Source organism: Oncorhynchus mykiss, chromosome 28 (genome assembly GCF_013265735.2).
Source record: "Oncorhynchus mykiss isolate Arlee chromosome 28, USDA_OmykA_1.1, whole genome shotgun sequence".
NCBI lineage: Eukaryota > Metazoa > Chordata > Actinopteri > Salmoniformes > Salmonidae > Oncorhynchus > Oncorhynchus mykiss.
Window position 1 is genome coordinate 41,593,700 of NC_048592.1, and position 21,960 is coordinate 41,615,659.

At 43.8% G+C, this 21,960-nt stretch overlaps 1 protein-coding gene across 4 annotated transcripts in view; it reads right to left on the minus strand.

The window, feature by feature from the left end:
- The window catches only part of znf414 (zinc finger protein 414), a 39,542-nt gene that overhangs the window by 6,401 nt on the left and 11,181 nt on the right, over window positions 1–21,960 (minus strand). For all 4 annotated transcript variants that reach the window (XM_036967120.1, XM_036967118.1, XM_036967117.1 and 1 more), the window contains exons 4-5: window positions 2,762–2,867; window positions 2,078–2,652 (exon numbers count right to left, since the gene is read on the minus strand). In XM_036967120.1, the coding sequence (XP_036823015.1) occupies window positions 2,078–2,652; window positions 2,762–2,867 (681 nt within the window). The remainder of the gene's footprint in view (window positions 1–2,077; window positions 2,653–2,761; window positions 2,868–21,960) is intronic.

Consider the following 21,960-nt stretch of genomic DNA (forward strand, 5'->3'; position numbering starts at 1 on the left):
GGGGCAGTATTTTACTTACGACCTTCAAACCTGTTGTGACTAGGGGGCAGTATTTTACTTACGACCTTCAAACCTGTTGTGACTAGGGGGCAGTATTTTACTTACGACCTTCAAACCGGTTGTGACTAGGGGGCAGTATTTTACTTACGACCTTCAAACCGGTTGTGACTAGGGGGCAGTATTTTACTTACGACCTTCAAACCTGTTGTGACTAGGGGGCAGTATTTTACTTACGACCTTCAAACCTGTTGTGACTAGGGGGCAGTATTTTATTTACGACCTTCAAACCGGTTGTGACTAGGGGGCAGTATTTTACTTACGATCTTCAAACCGGTTGTGACTAGGGGGCAGTATTTTACTTACGACCTTCAAACCTGTTGTGACTAGGGGGCAGTATTTTACTTACGACCTTCAAACCTGTTGTGACTAGGGGGCAGTATTTTATTTACGACCTTCAAACCTGTTGTGACTAGGGGGCAGTATTTTACTTACGACCTTCAAACCGGTTGTGACTAGGGGGCAGTATTTTACTTACGACCTTCAAACCTGGTGTGACTAGGGGGCAGTATTTTACTTACGACCTTCAAACCTGTTGTGACTAGGGGGCAGTATTTTATTTACGACCTTCAAACCTGTTGTGACTAGGGGGCAGTATTTTACTTACGACCTTCAAACCTGTTGTGACTAGGGGGCAGTATTTTACTTACGACCTTCAAACCTGTTGTGACTAGGGGGCAGTATTTTACTTACGACCTTCAAACCTGTTGTGACTAGGGGGCAGTATTTTCATTTTTGGGAAAAAAAATAAATAATTCGTGTCAGATGATGACAACGGTCCCGTTCACGGGATGGTGTGTCACTAGAGGTTAATGTCAAAAGTTTGTTCACAACGACTCATTCAAAGGTTGTTTCTTTATTTTCTACATTGTAGAATAATAGTGAAGACATCAAAACTATAAAATAACACATATGGAATCATGTCGTAACCAAAAAAGTGTTAAACAAATTTAAATATATTTTATATTTGAAATTCAAATAGTCTTTACCTTGATGGACAGCTTTGCACACTCTTGTCACTACATGATTCCATATGTGTTATTTTATAGTTGTGATGTCTTCATTTTTATTCTACAACGTAGAAAATAGTTTTTAAAAAATAAAGAAAAACCCTGGAAAGAGTAGTTGTTGTAAACCTTTTGACCGGGACTGTAGACGAGTTGACCCGTTTTGCATACCCCAGCCTCAGACATCACTGGAAAATAAAACGGTTGAGTTTGATATCATTTCATACTTGTTTTTTCTCTTCTTCATTATCACATTATTTTGAACACAGGGTGGGTGTCATGTTTTGGCTGATACATGTACTAAAATGGAAATCAAATGTCAACCTTCAAAATGGTACCGTAAAGATGTTGACTTGAATGGGAATATCAATTAGTTTTAATTGATACTGTCAATCCTCCATAGGAAACCTACTGAAATCATAGAACTAGAATACAATGGACATTCAATGGTCGGTTGACCGGCGGCCATCATTAGCAGTGATTGGAAATTAAAATCCGATGTAAATGATGTACCAGATAAAACGCAGCGGTCTGAAGGGAGGGGTCCCCCCCCCCCCCCCCCATCTAAAACGCAGGGAGGGGTCCCCCCCCCCATTCTATCTAAAACGCAGCGGTCTGAAGGGAGGGCCCCCCCCCCCCCCCCCATTCTATCTAAAACGCAGCGGTCTGAAGGGAGGGGTCCCCCCCATTCTATCTAAAACGCAGCGGTCTGAAGGGAGGGGTCCCCCCCATTCTATCTAAAACGCAGCGGTCTGAAGGGAGGGGTCCGTCCCCCCCTTCATGATGATATAAAGGTTAAAAAAAATTGAATATAAATTAGTTTGGCAACCCTGTTTTTAAGGCTTTTAAGTGATTTCGACTCAACACAATGTCTCACGGTAGGTTAGGGTAGGTCAACGTTGAGCACCTCTCGCTCCTCAAACGGGCTGCGGGCTAAAAGTAATTGAAATCAAATAGAAATTACAACATTTCCTAACCCTGAGATTCAACCAAACAAGCTGTTATTAGATCACCTTGGTTCTTCCTCCAGCGAGCGTTCGAGCCGGGCGGGGTGGAGGTCTGGGGGGGCGGAGAGGAAGGTAGAGCCGAAGGGACGGGCCTGGGGGGCCTCTGCTGTTGTTGCTGCAGTGCCGGTCCAGAAACTTCCAGTGGAGATTGAAGGTACTGTGAGAAGGAGCCATAGGATCCCTCAGGGAGCTGGTCTTTGAGGCCTGGGGGCTGGGTGTCTGACAACCCCCCACCACCTCCCTCCTGGAGGGAGAAAGCCCCAGGGAGCAGGCCCGAGTTGAGGTCCAGGCCAAGGAGAGATCCATCCTCTGGGGGCTGGTAGGGGGAGGGAGCCTGGGGAGAGAGATGGTCAGACGCGGTAGACTCATGGACAGGGTTGGAGGGCTCGGACTCCATGGGCTCTTGCTGCTGTGGGGTCTCCTGGTCTGTAGCCATGGGAACAGCAGCATCGGGGTCAGGGTCCGGCTTGACCTCTGCCTGCTCGTCAGCCTTGGCCTTACTCTTGGCTACCTTAGCGCAGGTGTGGAGGTGTTTGAGGAGGGCGCGGTAGGAGCGCAGCTTGGACCGACAACTCTGACACCTGGCAGAGACAAACAGGGGAATCAAGACAATCATCACACTTGTCAGAGGGACATCTGGAGCATGATGAGTAGCTCTTCGTGCACACACACACACACACAAATACCTACAGGAAGTACGTATTGGGTTTGTGGTGCTGTCTCATATGTTCCATCAGATGCTGCATGCTGGGAAAGGAGCCGTTGCAGCCGATGAAGGAGCAGAGGAACACTTTACCTGGCAGGAGAGAGAGAGTGGGTACCTTCCATATTAAACTGATTATGGCAGGAGAGAGAGAGAGAGAGATAGTGGGTACCTTCCATATTAAACTGATTATGGCAGGAGAGAGAGAGAGAGATAGTGGGTACCTTCCATATTAAACTGATTATGGCAGGAGAGAGAGGGAGAGATAGTGGGTACCTTCCATATTAAACTGATTATGGCAGGAGAGAGAGAGAGATAGTGGGTACCTTCCATATTAAACTGATTATGGCAGGAGAGAGGGAGAGAGAGTGGGTACCTTCCATATTAAACTGATTATGGCAGGAGAGAGAGAGAGAGAGATAGTGGGTACCTTCCATATTAAACTGATTATGGCAGGAGAGAGGGAGAGAGAGAGTGGGTACCTTCCATATTAAACTGATTATGGCAGGAGAGAGAGAGAGAGATAGTGGGTACCTTCCATATTAAACTGATTATGGCAGGAGAGAGAGAGAGAGAGAGAGTGGGTACCTTCCATATTAAACTGATTATGGCAGGAGAGAGAGAGAGATAGTGGGTACCTTCCATATTAAACTGATTATGGCAGGAGAGAGAGAGAGAGATAGTGGGTACCTTCCATATTAAACTGATTATGGCAGGAGAGAGAGAGAGAGATAGTGGGTACCTTCCATATTAAACTGATTATGGCAGGAGAGAGAGAGAGAGATAGTGGGTACCTTCCATATTAAACTGATTATGGCAGGAGAGAGAGAGAGAGAGAGAGTGGGTACCTTCCATATTAAACTGATTATGGCAGGAGAGAGAGAGAGAGAGAGATAGTGGGTACCTTCCATATTAAACTGATTATGGCAGGAGAGAGAGAGAGAGAGATAGTGGGTACCTTCCATATTAAACTGATTATGGCAGGAGAGAGGGAGAGAGATAGTGGGTACCTTCCATATTAAACTGATTATGGCAGGAGAGAGGGAGAGAGAGATAGTGGGTACCTTCCATATTAAACTGATTATGGCAGGAGAGAGAGAGAGAGAGATAGTGGGTACCTTCCATATTAAACTGATTATGGCAGGAGAGAGAGAGAGAGATAGTGGGTACCTTCCATATTAAACTGATTATGGCAGGAGAGAGAGAGAGAGAGAGATAGTGGGTACCTTCCATATTAAACTGATTATGGCAGGAGAGAGAGAGAGAGAGAGATAGTGGGTACCTTCCATATTAAACTGATTATGGCAGGAGAGAGAGAGAGAGATAGTGGGTACCTTCCATATTAAACTGATTATGGCAGGAGAGAGAGAGAGATAGTGGGTACCTTCCATATTAAACTGATTATGGCAGGAGAGAGAGAGAGAGATAGTGGGTACCTTCCATATTAAACTGATTATGGCAGGAGAGAGAGGGAGAGAGAGTGGGTACCTTCCATATTAAACTGATTATGGCAGGAGAGAGGGAGAGAGAGAGTGGGTACCTTCCATATTAAACTGATTATGGCAGGAGAGAGACAGAGAGATAGTGGGTACCTTCCATATTAAACTGATTATGGCAGGAGAGAGGGAGAGAGATAGTGGGTACCTTCCATATTAAACTGATTATGGCAGGAGAGAGAGAGAGAGATAGTGGGTACCTTCCATATTAAACTGATTATGGCAGGAGAGAGAGGGAGAGAGAGAGTGGGTACCTTCCATATTAAACTGATTATGGCAGGAGAGAGAGAGAGAGAGAGATAGTGGGTACCTTCCATATTAAACTGATTATGGCAGGAGAGAGAGAGAGAGATAGTGGGTACCTTCCATATTAAACTGATTATGGCAGGAGAGAGAGAGAGAGAGAGATAGTGGGTACCTTCCATATTAAACTGATTATGGCAGGAGAGAGAGAGAGAGATAGTGGGTACCTTCCATATTAAACTGATTATGGCAGGAGAGAGAGAGAGAGATAGTGGGTACCTTCCATATTAAACTGATTATGGCAGGAGAGAGAGAGAGAGATAGTGGGTACCTTCCATATTAAACTGATTATGGCAGGAGAGAGAGAGAGAGATAGTGGGTACCTTCCATATTAAACTGATTATGGCAGGAGAGAGAGAGAGAGAGAGAGTGGGTACCTTCCATATTAAACTGATTATGGCAGGAGAGAGAGAGAGATAGTGGGTACCTTCCATATTAAACTGATTATGGCAGGAGAGAGAGAGAGAGAGAGTGGGTACCTTCCATATTAAACTGATTATGGCAGGAGAGAGAGAGAGAGATAGTGGGTACCTTCCATATTAAACTGATTATGGCAGGAGAGAGGGAGAGAGAGAGAGTGGGTACCTTCCATATTAAACTGATTATGGCAGGAGAGAGGGAGAGAGATAGTGGGTACCTTCCATATTAAACTGATTATGGCAGGAGAGAGAGAGAGAGAGATAGTGGGTACCTTCCATATTAAACTGATTATGGCAGGAGAGAGAGAGAGAGATAGTGGGTACCTTCCATATTAAACTGATTATGGCAGGAGAGAGAGGGAGAGAGAGTGGGTACCTTCCATATTAAACTGATTATGGCAGGAGAGATAGTGGGTACCTTCCATATTAAACTGATTATGGCAGGAGAGAGAGAGAGAGATAGTGGGTACCTTCCATATTAAACTGATTATGGCAGGAGAGAGGGAGAGAGATAGTGGGTACCTTCCATATTAAACTGATTATGGCAGGAGAGAGAGAGAGAGATAGTGGGTACCTTCCATATTAAACTGATTATGGCAGGAGAGAGAGGGAGAGAGATAGTGGGTACCTTCCATATTAAACTGATTATGGCAGGAGAGAGAGAGAGAGAGAGATAGTGGGTACCTTCCATATTAAACTGATTATGGCAGGAGAGAGAGAGAGAGATAGTGGGTACCTTCCATATTAAACTGATTATGGCAGGAGAGAGAGAGAGAGAGAGATAGTGGGTACCTTCCATATTAAACTGATTATGGCAGGAGAGAGAGAGAGAGATAGTGGGTACCTTCCATATTAAACTGATTATGGCAGGAGAGAGAGAGAGAGATAGTGGGTACCTTCCATATTAAACTGATTATGGCAGGAGAGAGAGAGAGAGATAGTGGGTACCTTCCATATTAAACTGATTATGGCAGGAGAGAGAGAGAGAGATAGTGGGTACCTTCCATATTAAACTGATTATGGCAGGAGAGAGAGAGAGCGAGAGAGAGTGGGTACCTTCCATATTAAACTGATTATGGCAGGAGAGAGAGAGAGAGATAGTGGGTACCTTCCATATTAAACTGATTATGGCAGGAGAGAGGGAGAGAGAGATAGTGGGTACCTTCCATATTAAACTGATTATGGCAGGAGAGAGAGAGAGAGATAGTGGGTACCTTCCATATTAAACTGATTATGGCAGGAGAGAGAGAGAGAGAGATAGTGGGTACCTTCCATATTAAACTGATTATGGCAGGAGAGAGGGAGAGAGATAGTGGGTACCTTCCATATTAAACTGATTATGGCAGGAGAGAGAGAGAGAGATAGTGGGTACCTTCCATATTAAACTGATTATGGCAGGAGAGAGAGAGAGAGAGAGTGGGTACCTTCCATATTAAACTGATTATGGCAGGAGAGAGAGAGAGAGAGATAGTGGGTACCTTCCATATTAAACTGATTATGGCAGGAGAGAGAGAGAGAGAGAGATAGTGGGTACCTTCCATATTAAACTGATTATGGCAGGAGAGAGAGAGAGAGATAGTGGGTACCTTCCATATTAAACTGATTATGGCAGGAGAGAGAGAGAGAGATAGTGGGTACCTTCCATATTAAACTGATTATGGCAGGAGAGAGAGAGAGAGATAGTGGGTACCTTCCATATTAAACTGATTATGGCAGGAGAGAGAGAGAGAGATAGTGGGTACCTTCCATATTAAACTGATTATGGCAGGAGAGAGAGAGATAGTGGGTACCTTCCATATTAAACTGATTATGGCAGGAGAGAGAGAGAGAGAGAGATAGTGGGTACCTTCCATATTAAACTGATTATGGCAGGAGAGAGAGAGAGAGATAGTGGGTACCTTCCATATTAAACTGATTATGGCAGGAGAGAGAGAGAGAGAGAGAGAGATAGTGGGTACCTTCCATATTAAACTGATTATGGCAGGAGAGAGAGAGAGAGATAGTGGGTACCTTCCATATTAAACTGATTATGGCAGGAGAGAGAGAGGGAGAGAGATAGTGGGTACCTTCCATATTAAACTGATTATGGCAGGAGAGAGAGAGAGAGAGAGAGATAGTGGGTACCTTCCATATTAAACTGATTATGGCAGGAGAGAGAGAGAGAGATAGTGGGTACCTTCCATATTAAACTGATTATGGCAGGAGAGAGGGAGAGAGAGAGTGGGTACCTTCCATATTAAACTGATTATGGCAGGAGAGAGAGAGAGAGAGAGTGGGTACCTTCCATATTAAACTGATTATGGCAGGAGAGAGAGAGAGAGAGTGGGTACCTTCCATATTAAACTGATTATGGCAGGAGAGAGAGAGAGAGAGATAGTGGGTACCTTCCATATTAAACTGATTATGGCAGGAGAGAGAGAGAGGGAGAGAGATAGTGGGTACCTTCCATATTAAACTGATTATGGCAGGAGAGAGAGAGAGAGAGAGAGATAGTGGGTACCTTCCATATTAAACTGATTATGGCAGGAGAGAGAGAGAGAGATAGTGGGTACCTTCCATATTAAACTGATTATGGCAGGAGAGAGGGAGAGAGATAGTGGGTACCTTCCATATTAAACTGATTATGGCAGGAGAGAGAGAGAGAGATAGTGGGTACCTTCCATATTAAACTGATTATGGCAGGAGAGAGAGGGAGAGAGATAGTGGGTACCTTCCATATTAAACTGATTATGGCAGGAGAGAGAGAGAGAGAGAGATAGTGGGTACCTTCCATATTAAACTGATTATGGCAGGAGAGAGAGAGAGAGATAGTGGGTACCTTCCATATTAAACTGATTATGGCAGGAGAGAGAGAGAGAGAGATAGTGGGTACCTTCCATATTAAACTGATTATGGCAGGAGAGAGAGAGAGAGATAGTGGGTACCTTCCATATTAAACTGATTATGGCAGGAGAGAGAGAGAGAGATAGTGGGTACCTTCCATATTAAACTGATTATGGCAGGAGAGAGAGAGAGAGATAGTGGGTACCTTCCATATTAAACTGATTATGGCAGGAGAGAGAGAGAGAGATAGTGGGTACCTTCCATATTAAACTGATTATGGCAGGAGAGAGAGAGAGAGAGAGAGTGGGTACCTTCCATATTAAACTGATTATGGCAGGAGAGAGAGAGAGAGATAGTGGGTACCTTCCATATTAAACTGATTATGGCAGGAGAGAGGGAGAGAGAGATAGTGGGTACCTTCCATATTAAACTGATTATGGCAGGAGAGAGAGAGAGAGATAGTGGGTACCTTCCATATTAAACTGATTATGGCAGGAGAGAGAGAGAGAGAGATAGTGGGTACCTTCCATATTAAACTGATTATGGCAGGAGAGAGAGAGAGAGAGATAGTGGGTACCTTCCATATTAAACTGATTATGGCAGGAGAGAGAGAGAGAGAGAGAGATAGTGGGTACCTTCCATATTAAACTGATTATGGCAGGAGAGAGAGAGAGAGATAGTGGGTACCTTCCATATTAAACTGATTATGGCAGGAGAGAGAGAGAGAGATAGTGGGTACCTTCCATATTAAACTGATTATGGCAGGAGAGAGAGAGAGAGATAGTGGGTACCTTCCATATTAAACTGATTATGGCAGGAGAGAGAGAGAGAGATAGTGGGTACCTTCCATATTAAACTGATTATGGCAGGAGAGAGAGAGAGAGATAGTGGGTACCTTCCATATTAAACTGATTATGGCAGGAGAGAGAGAGAGAGAGAGAGATAGTGGGTACCTTCCATATTAAACTGATTATGGCAGGAGAGAGAGAGAGAGATAGTGGGTACCTTCCATATTAAACTGATTATGGCAGGAGAGAGAGAGAGAGAGAGATAGTGGGTACCTTCCATATTAAACTGATTATGGCAGGAGAGAGAGAGAGAGATAGTGGGTACCTTCCATATTAAACTGATTATGGCAGGAGAGAGAGAGGGAGAGAGATAGTGGGTACCTTCCATATTAAACTGATTATGGCAGGAGAGAGAGAGAGAGAGAGAGATAGTGGGTACCTTCCATATTAAACTGATTATGGCAGGAGAGAGAGAGAGAGAGAGATAGTGGGTACCTTCCATATTAAACTGATTATGGCAGGAGAGAGGGAGAGAGAGAGTGGGTACCTTCCATATTAAACTGATTATGGCAGGAGAGAGAGAGAGAGAGAGTGGGTACCTTCCATATTAAACTGATTATGGCAGGAGAGAGAGAGAGAGAGTGGGTACCTTCCATATTAAACTGATTATGGCAGGAGAGAGAGAGAGAGAGATAGTGGGTACCTTCCATATTAAACTGATTATGGCAGGAGAGAGAGAGAGGGAGAGAGAGAGTGGGTACCTTCCATATTAAACTGATTATGGCAGGAGAGAGAGAGAGAGAGAGAGAGATAGTGGGTACCTTCCATATTAAACTGATTATGGCAGGAGAGAGAGGGAGAGATAGTGGGTACCTTCCATATTAAACTGATTATGGCAGGAGAGAGAGAGAGAGAGAGAGAGATAGTGGGTACCTTCCATATTAAACTGATTATGGCAGGAGAGAGAGAGAGAGTGGGTACCTTCCATATTAAACTGATTATGGCAGGAGAGAGAGAGAGAGATAGTGGGTACCTTCCATATTAAACTGATTATGGCAGGAGAGAGGGAGAGAGAGATAGTGGGTACCTTCCATATTAAACTGATTATGGCAGGAGAGAGAGAGAGAGATAGTGGGTACCTTCCATATTAAACTGATTATGGCAGGAGAGAGAGAGAGAGAGATAGTGGGTACCTTCCATATTAAACTGATTATGGCAGGAGAGAGAGAGAGAGATAGTGGGTACCTTCCATATTAAACTGATTATGGCAGGAGAGAGAGAGAGAGATAGTGGGTACCTTCCATATTAAACTGATTATGGCAGGAGAGAGAGGGAGAGATAGTGGGTACCTTCCATATTAAACTGATTATGGCAGGAGAGAGAGAGAGAGAGAGTGGGTACCTTTCATATTAAACTGATTATGGCAGGAGAGAGAGAGAGAGATAGTGGGTACCTTCCATATTAAACTGATTATGGCAGGAGAGAGAGGGAGAGAGAGAGATAGTGGGTACCTTCCATATTAAACTGATTATGGCAGGAGAGAGAGAGAGAGAGATAGTGGGTACCTTCCATATTAAACTGATTATGGCAGGAGAGAGGGAGAGAGATAGTGGGTACCTTCCATATTAAACTGATTATGGCAGGAGAGAGAGAGAGAGAGAGTGGGTACCTTCCATATTAAACTGATTATGGCAGGAGAGAGAGAGATAGTGGGTACCTTCCATATTAAACTGATTATGGCAGGAGAGAGAGGGAGAGAGAGAGATAGTGGGTACCTTCCATATTAAACTGATTATGGCAGGAGAGAGAGAGAGAGAGATAGTGGGTACCTTCCATATTAAACTGATTATGGCAGGAGAGAGGGAGAGAGAGAGTGGGTACCTTCCATATTAAACTGATTATGGCAGGAGAGAGAGGGAGAGATAGTGGGTACCTTCCATATTAAACTGATTATGGCAGGAGAGAGAGAGAGAGATAGTGGGTACCTTCCATATTAAACTGATTATGGCAGGAGAGAGAGAGAGAGATAGTGGGTACCTTCCATATTAAACTGATTATGGCAGGAGAGAGAGAGAGAGAGATAGTGGGTACCTTCCATATTAAACTGATTATGGCAGGAGAGAGAGAGAGATAGTGGGTACCTTCCATATTAAACTGATTATGGCAGGAGAGAGAGAGAGAGAGATAGTGGGTACCTTCCATATTAAACTGATTATGGCAGGAGAGAGAGAGAGAGAGTGGGTACCTTCCATATTAAACTGATTATGGCAGGAGAGAGAGGGAGAGAGAGAGTGGGTACCTTCCATATTAAACTGATTATGGCAGGAGAGAGAGAGAGAGATAGTGGGTACCTTCCATATTAAACTGATTATGGCAGGAGAGAGGGAGAGAGATAGTGGGTACCTTCCATATTAAACTGATTATGGCAGGAGAGAGAGAGAGAGAGAGTGGGTACCTTCCATATTAAACTGATTATGGCAGGAGAGAGAGAGAGAGATAGTGGGTACCTTCCATATTAAACTGATTATGGCAGGAGAGAGAGGGAGAGATAGTGGGTACCTTCCATATTAAACTGATTATGGCAGGAGAGAGAGAGAGAGATAGTGGGTACCTTCCATATTAAACTGATTATGGCAGGAGAGAGAGAGAGAGAGAGTGGGTACCTTCCATATTAAACTGATTATGGCAGGAGAGAGAGAGAGGGAGAGAGATAGTGGGTACCTTCCATATTAAACTGATTATGGCAGGAGAGAGGGAGAGAGATAGTGGGTACCTTCCATATTAAACTGATTATGGCAGGAGAGAGAGAGAGAGATAGTGGGTACCTTCCATATTAAACTGATTATGGCAGGAGAGAGAGAGAGAGATAGTGGGTACCTTCCATATTAAACTGATTATGGCAGGAGAGAGAGAGAGAGAGAGAGAGAGAGATAGTGGGTACCTTCCATATTAAACTGATTATGGCAGGAGAGAGAGAGAGAGGGAGAGATAGTGGGTACCTTCCATATTAAACTGATTATGGCAGGAGAGAGAGGGAGAGATAGTGGGTACCTTCCATATTAAACTGATTATGGCAGGAGAGAGAGAGAGAGATAGTGGGTACCTTCCATATTAAACTGATTATGGCAGGAGAGAGGGAGAGAGATAGTGGGTACCTTCCATATTAAACTGATTATGGCAGGAGAGAGAGAGAGAGAGAGAGATAGTGGGTACCTTCCATATTAAACTGATTATGGCAGGAGAGAGAGAGAGAGATAGTGGGTACCTTCCATATTAAACTGATTATGGCAGGAGAGAGAGAGAGAGAGAGAGATAGTGGGTACCTTCCATATTAAACTGATTATGGCAGGAGAGAGAGAGAGAGATAGTGGGTACCTTCCATATTAAACTGATTATGGCAGGAGAGAGAGAGAGAGAGAGAGTGGGTACCTTCCATATTAAACTGATTATGGCAGGAGAGAGGGAGAGAGATAGTGGGTACCTTCCATATTAAACTGATTATGGCAGGAGAGAGGGAGAGAGATAGTGGGTACCTTCCATATTAAACTGATTATGGCAGGAGAGAGAGAGAGAGGGAGAGATAGTGGGTACCTTCCATATTAAACTGATTATGGCAGGAGAGAGAGGGAGAGATAGTGGGTACCTTCCATATTAAACTGATTATGGCAGGAGAGAGAGAGAGAGATAGTGGGTACCTTCCATATTAAACTGATTATGGCAGGAGAGAGGGAGAGAGATAGTGGGTACCTTCCATATTAAACTGATTATGGCAGGAGAGAGGGAGAGAGATAGTGGGTACCTTCCATATTAAACTGATTATGGCAGGAGAGAGGGAGAGAGAGAGTGGGTACCTTCCATATTAAACTGATTATGGCAGGAGAGAGAGAGAGAGATAGTGGGTACCTTCCATATTAAACTGATTATGGCAGGAGAGAGAGAGAGAGAGAGAGATAGTGGGTACCTTCCATATTAAACTGATTATGGCAGGAGAGAGAGAGAGAGATAGTGGGTACCTTCCATATTAAACTGATTATGGCAGGAGAGAGAGAGAGAGATAGTGGGTACCTTCCATATTAAACTGATTATGGCAGGAGAGAGAGGGAGAGAGAGAGATAGTGGGTACCTTCCATATTAAACTGATTATGGCAGGAGAGAGAGAGAGAGATAGTGGGTACCTTCCATATTAAACTGATTATGGCAGGAGAGAGAGGGAGAGAGATAGTGGGTACCTTCCATATTAAACTGATTATGGCAGGAGAGAGAGAGGGAGAGAGATAGTGGGTACCTTCCATATTAAACTGATTATGGCAGGAGAGAGAGAGAGAGATAGTGGGTACCTTCCATATTAAACTGATTATGGCAGGAGAGAGGGAGAGAGAGTGGGTACCTTCCATATTAAACTGATTATGGCAGGAGAGAGAGAGAGAGAGAGAGATAGTGGGTACCTTCCATATTAAACTGATTATGGCAGGAGAGAGGGAGAGAGAGAGAGATAGTGGGTACCTTCCATATTAAACTGATTATGGCAGGAGAGAGAGGGAGAGAGATAGTGGGTACCTTCCATATTAAACTGATTATGGCAGGAGAGAGAGGGAGAGAGATAGTGGGTACCTTCCATATTAAACTGATTATGGCAGGAGAGAGAGGGAGAGAGATAGTGGGTACCTTCCATATTAAACTGATTATGGCAGGAGAGAGGGAGAGAGATAGTGGGTACCTTCCATATTAAACTGATTATGGCAGGAGAGAGAGAGAGAGATAGTGGGTACCTTCCATATTAAACTGATTATGGCAGGAGAGAGAGAGAGAGAGATAGTGGGTACCTTCCATATTAAACTGATTATGGCAGGAGAGAGAGAGAGAGAGATAGTGGGTACCTTCCATATTAAACTGATTATGGCAGGAGAGAGGGAGAGAGATAGTGGGTACCTTCCATATTAAACTGATTATGGCAGGAGAGAGAGAGAGAGAGAGAGTGGGTACCTTCCATATTAAACTGATTATGGCAGGAGAGAGAGAGAGAGAGAGTGGGTACCTTCCATATTAAACTGATTATGGCAGGAGAGAGGGAGAGAGAGATAGTGGGTACCTTCCATATTAAACTGATTATGGCAGGAGAGAGAGAGAGAGAGAGAGTGGGTACCTTCCATATTAAACTGATTATGGCAGGAGAGAGAGAGAGAGATAGTGGGTACCTTCCATATTAAACTGATTATGGCAGGAGAGAGAGAGAGAGATAGTGGGTACCTTCCATATTAAACTGATTATGGCAGGAGAGAGGGAGAGAGAGATAGTGGGTACCTTCCATATTAAACTGATTATGGCAGGAGAGAGAGAGAGAGAGAGAGATAGTGGGTACCTTCCATATTAAACTGATTATGGCAGGAGAGAGAGGGAGAGAGATAGTGGGTACCTTCCATATTAAACTGATTATGGCAGGAGAGAGGGAGAGAGATAGTGGGTACCTTCCATATTAAACTGATTATGGCAGGAGAGAGGGAGAGAGAGAGTGGGTACCTTCCATATTAAACTGATTATGGCAGGAGAGAGGGAGAGATAGTGGGTACCTTCCATATTAAACTGATTATGGCAGGAGAGAGAGAGAGAGATAGTGGGTACCTTCCATATTAAACTGATTATGGCAGGAGAGAGAGAGGGAGAGAGAGAGATAGTGGGTACCTTCCATATTAAACTGATTATGGCAGGAGAGAGGGAGAGAGATAGTGGGTACCTTCCATATTAAACTGATTATGGCAGGAGAGAGAGAGAGAGATAGTGGGTACCTTCCATATTAAACTGATTATGGCAGGAGAGAGAGAGAGAGAGATAGTGGGTACCTTCCATATTAAACTGATTATGGCAGGAGAGAGGGAGAGATAGTGGGTACCTTCCATATTAAACTGATTATGGCAGGAGAGAGAGAGAGAGATAGTGGGTACCTTCCATATTAAACTGATTATGGCAGGAGAGAGAGAGAGAGAGATAGTGGGTACCTTCCATATTAAACTGATTATGGCAGGAGAGAGAGAGAGAGAGAGAGATAGTGGGTACCTTCCATATTAAACTGATTATGGCAGGAGAGAGGGAGAGAGATAGTGGGTACCTTCCATATTAAACTGATTATGGCAGGAGAGAGAGAGAGAGATAGTGGGTACCTTCCATATTAAACTGATTATGGCAGGAGAGAGGGAGAGAGAGTGGGTACCTTCCATATTAAACTGATTATGGCAGGAGAGAGAGAGAGAGAGAGAGAGATAGTGGGTACCTTCCATATTAAACTGATTATGGCAGGAGAGAGAGAGAGAGAGAGAGATAGTGGGTACCTTCCATATTAAACTGATTATGGCAGGAGAGAGAGAGAGAGATAGTGGGTACCTTCCATATTAAACTGATTATGGCAGGAGAGAGAGGGAGAGAGATAGTGGGTACCTTCCATATTAAACTGATTATGGCAGGAGAGAGAGAGAGAGATAGTGGGTACCTTCCATATTAAACTGATTATGGCAGGAGAGAGAGAGAGAGAGAGTGGGTACCTTCCATATTAAACTGATTATGGCAGGAGAGAGAGAGAGAGATAGTGGGTACCTTCCATATTAAACTGATTATGGCAGGAGAGAGAGAGAGAGAGATAGTGGGTACCTTCCATATTAAACTGATTATGGCAGGAGAGAGAGAGAGAGATAGTGGGTACCTTCCATATTAAACTGATTATGGCAGGAGAGAGAGAGAGATAGTGGGTACCTTCCATATTAAACTGATTATGGCAGGAGAGAGAGAGAGAGAGAGAGATAGTGGGTACCTTCCATATTAAACTGATTATGGCAGGAGAGAGAGAGAGAGATAGTGGGTACCTTCCATATTAAACTGATTATGGCAGGAGAGAGAGAGAGAGATAGTGGGTACCTTCCATATTAAACTGATTATGGCAGGAGAGAGAGAGAGAGATAGTGGGTACCTTCCATATTAAACTGATTATGGCAGGAGAGAGAGAGAGAGAGAGTGGGTACCTTCCATATTAAACTGATTATGGCAGGAGAGAGAGAGAGAGAGAGAGATAGTGGGTACCTTCCATATTAAACTGATTATGGCAGGAGAGAGAGAGAGAGAGACAGTGGGTACCTTCCATATTAAACTGATTATGGCAGGAGAGAGAGAGAGAGGGAGAGATAGTGGGTACCTTCCATATTAAACTGATTATGGCAGGAGAGCGAGAGAGAGATAGTGGGTACCTTCCATATTAAACTGATTATGGCAGGAGAGAGAGAGAGAGATAGTGGGTACCTTCCATATTAAACTGATTATGGCAGGAGAGAGAGAGAGATAGTGGGTACCTTCCATATTAAACTGATTATGGCAGGAGAGAGGGAGAGAGATAGTGGGTACCTTCCATATTAAACTGATTATGGCAGGAGAGAGAGAGAGAGATAGTGGGTACCTTCCATATTAAACTGATTATGGCAGGAGAGAGAGAGAGAGATAGTGGGTACCTTCCATATTAAACTGATTATGGCAGGAGAGAGAGAGAGAGATAGTGGGTACCTTCCATATTAAACTGATTATGGCAGGAGAGAGAGAGAGAGATAGTGGGTACCTTCCATATTAAACTGATTATGGCAGGAGAGAGGGAGAGAGATAGTGGGTACCTTCCATATTAAACTGATTATGGCAGGAGAGAGAGAGAGAGATAGTGGGTACCTTCCATATTAAACTGATTATGGCAGGAGAGAGAGAGAGAGATAGTGGGTACCTTCCATATTAAACTGATTATGGCAGGAGAGAGGGAGAGAGATAGTGGGTACCTTCCATATTAAACTGATTATGGCAGGAGAGAGAGAGAGAGAGAGAGAGATAGTGGGTACCTTCCATATTAAACTGATTATGGCAGGAGAGAGGGAGAGAGATAGTGGGTACCTTCCATATTAAACTGATTATGGCAGGAGAGAGAGAGAGAGATAGTGGGTACCTTCCATATTAAACTGATTATGGCAGGAGAGAGAGAGAGAGATAGTGGGTACCTTCCATATTAAACTGATTATGGCAGGAGAGAGGGAGAGAGATAGTGGGTACCTTCCATATTAAACTGATTATGGCAGGAGAGAGAGAGAGAGAGAGAGATAGTGGGTACCTTCCATATTAAACTGATTATGGCAGGAGAGAGGGAGAGAGATAGTGGGTACCTTCCATATTAAACTGATTATGGCAGGAGAGAGGGAGAGAGATAGTGGGTACCTTCCATATTAAACTGATTATGGCAGGAGAGAGGGAGAGAGATAGTGGGTACCTTCCATATTAAACTGATTATGGCAGGAGAGAGAGAGAGAGATAGTGGGTACCTTCCATATTAAACTGATTATGGCAGGAGAGAGGGAGAGAGATAGTGGGTACCTTCCATATTAAACTGATTATGGCAGGAGAGAGAGAGAGAGAGATAGTGGGTACCTTCCATATTAAACTGATTATGGCAGGAGAGAGAGAGAGAGAGATAGTGGGTACCTTCCATATTAAACTGATTATGGCAGGAGAGAGAGAGAGAGATAGTGGGTACCTTCCATATTAAACTGATTATGGCAGGAGAGAGGGAGAGAGATAGTGGGTACCTTCCATATTAAACTGATTATGGCAGGAGAGAGGGAGAGAGATAGTGGGTACCTTCCATATTAAACTGATTATGGCAGGAGAGAGGGAGAGAGATAGTGGGTACCTTCCATATTAAACTGATTATGGCAGGAGAGAGAGAGAGAGATAGTGGGTACCTTCCATATTAAACTGATTATGGCAGGAGAGAGAGAGAGAGATAGTGGGTACCTTCCATATTAAACTGATTATGGCAGGAGAGAGAGAGAGAGAGATAGTGGGTACCTTCCATATTAAACTGATTATGGCAGGAGAGAGAGAGAGAGAGAGAGATAGTGGGTACCTTCCATATTAAACTGATTATGGCAGGAGAGAGAGAGAGAGATAGTGGGTACCTTCCATATTAAACTGATTATGGCAGGAGAGAGAGAGAGAGAGAGAGATAGTGGGTACCTTCCATATTAAACTGATTATGGCAGGAGAGAGAGGGAGAGAGATAGTGGGTACCTTCCATATTAAACTGATTATGGCAGGAGAGAGAGAGAGATAGTGGGTACCTTCCATATTAAACTGATTATGGCAGGAGAGAGAGAGGGAGAGATAGTGGGTACCTTCCATATTAAACTGATTATGGCAGGAGAGAGAGAGAGAGATAGTGGGTACCTTCCATATTAAACTGATTATGGCAGGAGAGAGGGAGAGAGATAGTGGGTACCTTCCATATTAAACTGATTATGGCAGGAGAGAGAGAGAGAGAGATAGTGGGTACCTTCCATATTAAACTGATTATGGCAGGAGAGAGAGAGAGAGATAGTGGGTACCTTCCATATTAAACTGATTATGGCAGGAGAGAGAGAGAGAGATAGTGGGTACCTTCCATATTAAACTGATTATGGCAGGAGAGAGAGAGAGAGATAGTGGGTACCTTCCATATTAAACTGATTATGGCAGGAGAGAGAGAGAGAGAGAGTGGGTACCTTCCATATTAAACTGATTATGGCAGGAGAGAGAGAGAGAGAGAGAGATAGTGGGTACCTTCCATATTAAACTGATTATGGCAGGAGAGAGAGAGAGAGAGACAGTGGGTACCTTCCATATTAAACTGATTATGGCAGGAGAGAGAGGGAGAGATAGTGGGTACCTTCCATATTAAACTGATTATGGCAGGAGAGAGAGGGAGAGATAGTGGGTACCTTCCATATTAAACTGATTATGGCAGGAGAGAGGGAGAGAGATAGTGGGTACCTTCCATATTAAACTGATTATGGCAGGAGAGAGGGAGAGAGATAGTGGGTACCTTCCATATTAAACTGATTATGGCAGGAGAGAGGGAGAGAGATAGTGGGTACCTTCCATATTAAACTGATTATGGCAGGAGAGAGAGAGAGAGATAGTGGGTACCTTCCATATTAAACTGATTATGGCAGGAGAGAGAGAGAGAGAGAGAGATAGTGGGTACCTTCCATATTAAACTGATTATGGCAGGAGAGAGAGAGAGAGATAGTGGGTACCTTCCATATTAAACTGATTATGGCAGGAGAGAGAGAGAGAGAGAGAGATAGTGGGTACCTTCCATATTAAACTGATTATGGCAGGAGAGAGAGAGAGAGAGAGAGATAGTGGGTACCTTCCATATTAAACTGATTATGGCAGGAGAGAGAGAGAGAGATAGTGGGTACCTTCCATATTAAACTGATTATGGCAGGAGAGAGAGAGAGAGAGAGAGATAGTGGGTACCTTCCATATTAAACTGATTATGGCAGGAGAGAGAGGGAGAGAGATAGTGGGTACCTTCCATATTAAACTGATTATGGCAGGAGAGAGAGAGAGATAGTGGGTACCTTCCATATTAAACTGATTATGGCAGGAGAGAGAGAGGGAGAGATAGTGGGTACCTTCCATATTAAACTGATTATGGCAGGAGAGAGAGAGAGAGATAGTGGGTACCTTCCATATTAAACTGATTATGGCAGGAGAGAGGGAGAGAGATAGTGGGTACCTTCCATATTAAACTGATTATGGCAGGAGAGAGAGAGAGAGATAGTGGGTACCTTCCATATTAAACTGATTATGGCAGGAGAGAGAGAGAGAGATAGTGGGTACCTTCCATATTAAACTGATTATGGCAGGAGAGAGAGAGAGAGATAGTGGGTACCTTCCATATTAAACTGATTATGGCAGGAGAGAGAGAGAGAGATAGTGGGTACCTTCCATATTAAACTGATTATGGCAGGAGAGAGGGAGAGAGATAGTGGGTACCTTCCATATTAAACTGATTATGGCAGGAGAGAGAGAGAGAGATAGTGGGTACCTTCCATATTAAACTGATTATGGCAGGAGAGAGAGAGAGAGATAGTGGGTACCTTCCATATTAAACTGATTATGGCAGGAGAGAGGGAGAGAGATAGTGGGTACCTTCCATATTAAACTGATTATGGCAGGAGAGAGAGAGAGAGAGAGAGAGATAGTGGGTACCTTCCATATTAAACTGATTATGGCAGGAGAGAGGGAGAGAGATAGTGGGTACCTTCCATATTAAACTGATTATGGCAGGAGAGAGAGAGAGAGATAGTGGGTACCTTCCATATTAAACTGATTATGGCAGGAGAGAGAGAGAGAGATATTGGGTACCTTCCATATTAAACTGATTATGGCAGGAGAGAGGGAGAGAGATAGTGGGTACCTTCCATATTAAACTGATTATGGCAGGAGAGAGAGAGAGAGAGAGAGATAGTGGGTACCTTCCATATTAAACTGATTATGGCAGGAGAGAGGGAGAGAGATAGTGGGTACCTTCCATATTAAACTGATTATGGCAGGAGAGAGGGAGAGAGATAGTGGGTACCTTCCATATTAAACTGATTATGGCAGGAGAGAGGGAGAGAGATAGTGGGTACCTTCCATATTAAACTGATTATGGCAGGAGAGAGAGAGAGAGATAGTGGGTACCTTCCATATTAAACTGATTATGGCAGGAGAGAGGGAGAGAGATAGTGGGTACCTTCCATATTAAACTGATTATGGCAGGAGAGAGAGAGAGAGAGATAGTGGGTACCTTCCATATTAAACTGATTATGGCAGGAGAGAGAGAGAGAGATAGTGGGTACCTTCCATATTAAACTGATTATGGCAGGAGAGAGAGAGAGAGATAGTGGGTACCTTCCATATTAAACTGATTATGGCAGGAGAGAGGGAGAGAGATAGTGGGTACCTTCCATATTAAACTGATTATGGCAGGAGAGAGAGAGAGAGATAGTGGGTACCTTCCATATTAAACTGATTATGGCAGGAGAGAGAGAGAGAGATAGTGGGTACCTTCCATATTAAACTGATTATGGCAGGAGAGAGGGAGAGAGATAGTGGGTACCTTCCATATTAAACTGATTATGGCAGGAGAGAGAGAGAGAGAGAGAGATAGTGGGTACCTTCCATATTAAACTGATTATGGCAGGAGAGAGGGAGAGAGATAGTGGGTACCTTCCATATTAAACTGATTATGGCAGGAGAGAGGGAGAGAGATAGTGGGTACCTTCCATATTAAACTGATTATGGCAGGAGAGAGGGAGAGAGATAGTGGGTACCTTCCATATTAAACTGATTATGGCAGGAGAGAGAGGGAGAGATAGTGGGTACCTTCCATATTAAACTGATTATGGCAGGAGAGAGGGAGAGAGATAGTGGGTACCTTCCATATTAAACTGATTATGGCAGGAGAGAGAGGGAGAGATAGTGGGTACCTTCCATATTAAACTGATTATGGCAGGAGAGAGAGGGAGAGATAGTGGGTACCTTCCATATTAAACTGATTATGGCAGGAGAGAGGGAGAGAGATAGTGGGTACCTTCCATATTAAACTGATTATGGCAGGAGAGAGGGAGAGAGATAGTGGGTACCTTCCATATTAAACTGATTATGGCAGGAGAGAGGGAGAGAGATAGTGGGTACCTTCCATATTAAACTGATTATGGCAGGAGAGAGAGAGAGAGATAGTGGGTACCTTCCATATTAAACTGATTATGGCAGGAGAGAGAGAGAGAGATAGTGGGTACCTTCCATATTAAACTGATTATGGCAGGAGAGAGAGAGAGAGAGATAGTGGGTACCTTCCATATTAAACTGATTATGGCAGGAGAGAGAGAGAGAGAGAGAGATAGTGGGTACCTTCCATATTAAACTGATTATGGCAGGAGAGAGAGAGAGAGATAGTGGGTACCTTCCATATTAAACTGATTATGGCAGGAGAGAGAGAGAGAGAGAGAGAGAGATAGTGGGTACCTTCCATATTAAACTGATTATGGCAGGAGAGAGAGGGAGAGAGATAGTGGGTACCTTCCATATTAAACTGATTATGGCAGGAGAGAGAGAGAGATAGTGGGTACCTTCCATATTAAACTGATTATGGCAGGAGAGAGAGAGGGAGAGATAGTGGGTACCTTCCATATTAAACTGATTATGGCAGGAGAGAGAGAGAGAGAGATAGTGGGTACCTTCCATATTAAACTGATTATGGCAGGAGAGAGGGAGAGAGATAGTGGGTACCTTCCATATTAAACTGATTATGGCAGGAGAGAGAGAGAGAGAGATAGTGGGTACCTTCCATATTAAACTGATTATGGCAGGAGAGAGAGAGAGAGATAGTGGGTACCTTCCATATTAAACTGATTATGGCAGGAGAGAGAGAGAGAGATAGTGGGTACCTTCCATATTAAACTGATTATGGCAGGAGAGAGAGAGAGAGATAGTGGGTACCTTCCATATTAAACTGATTATGGCAGGAGAGAGA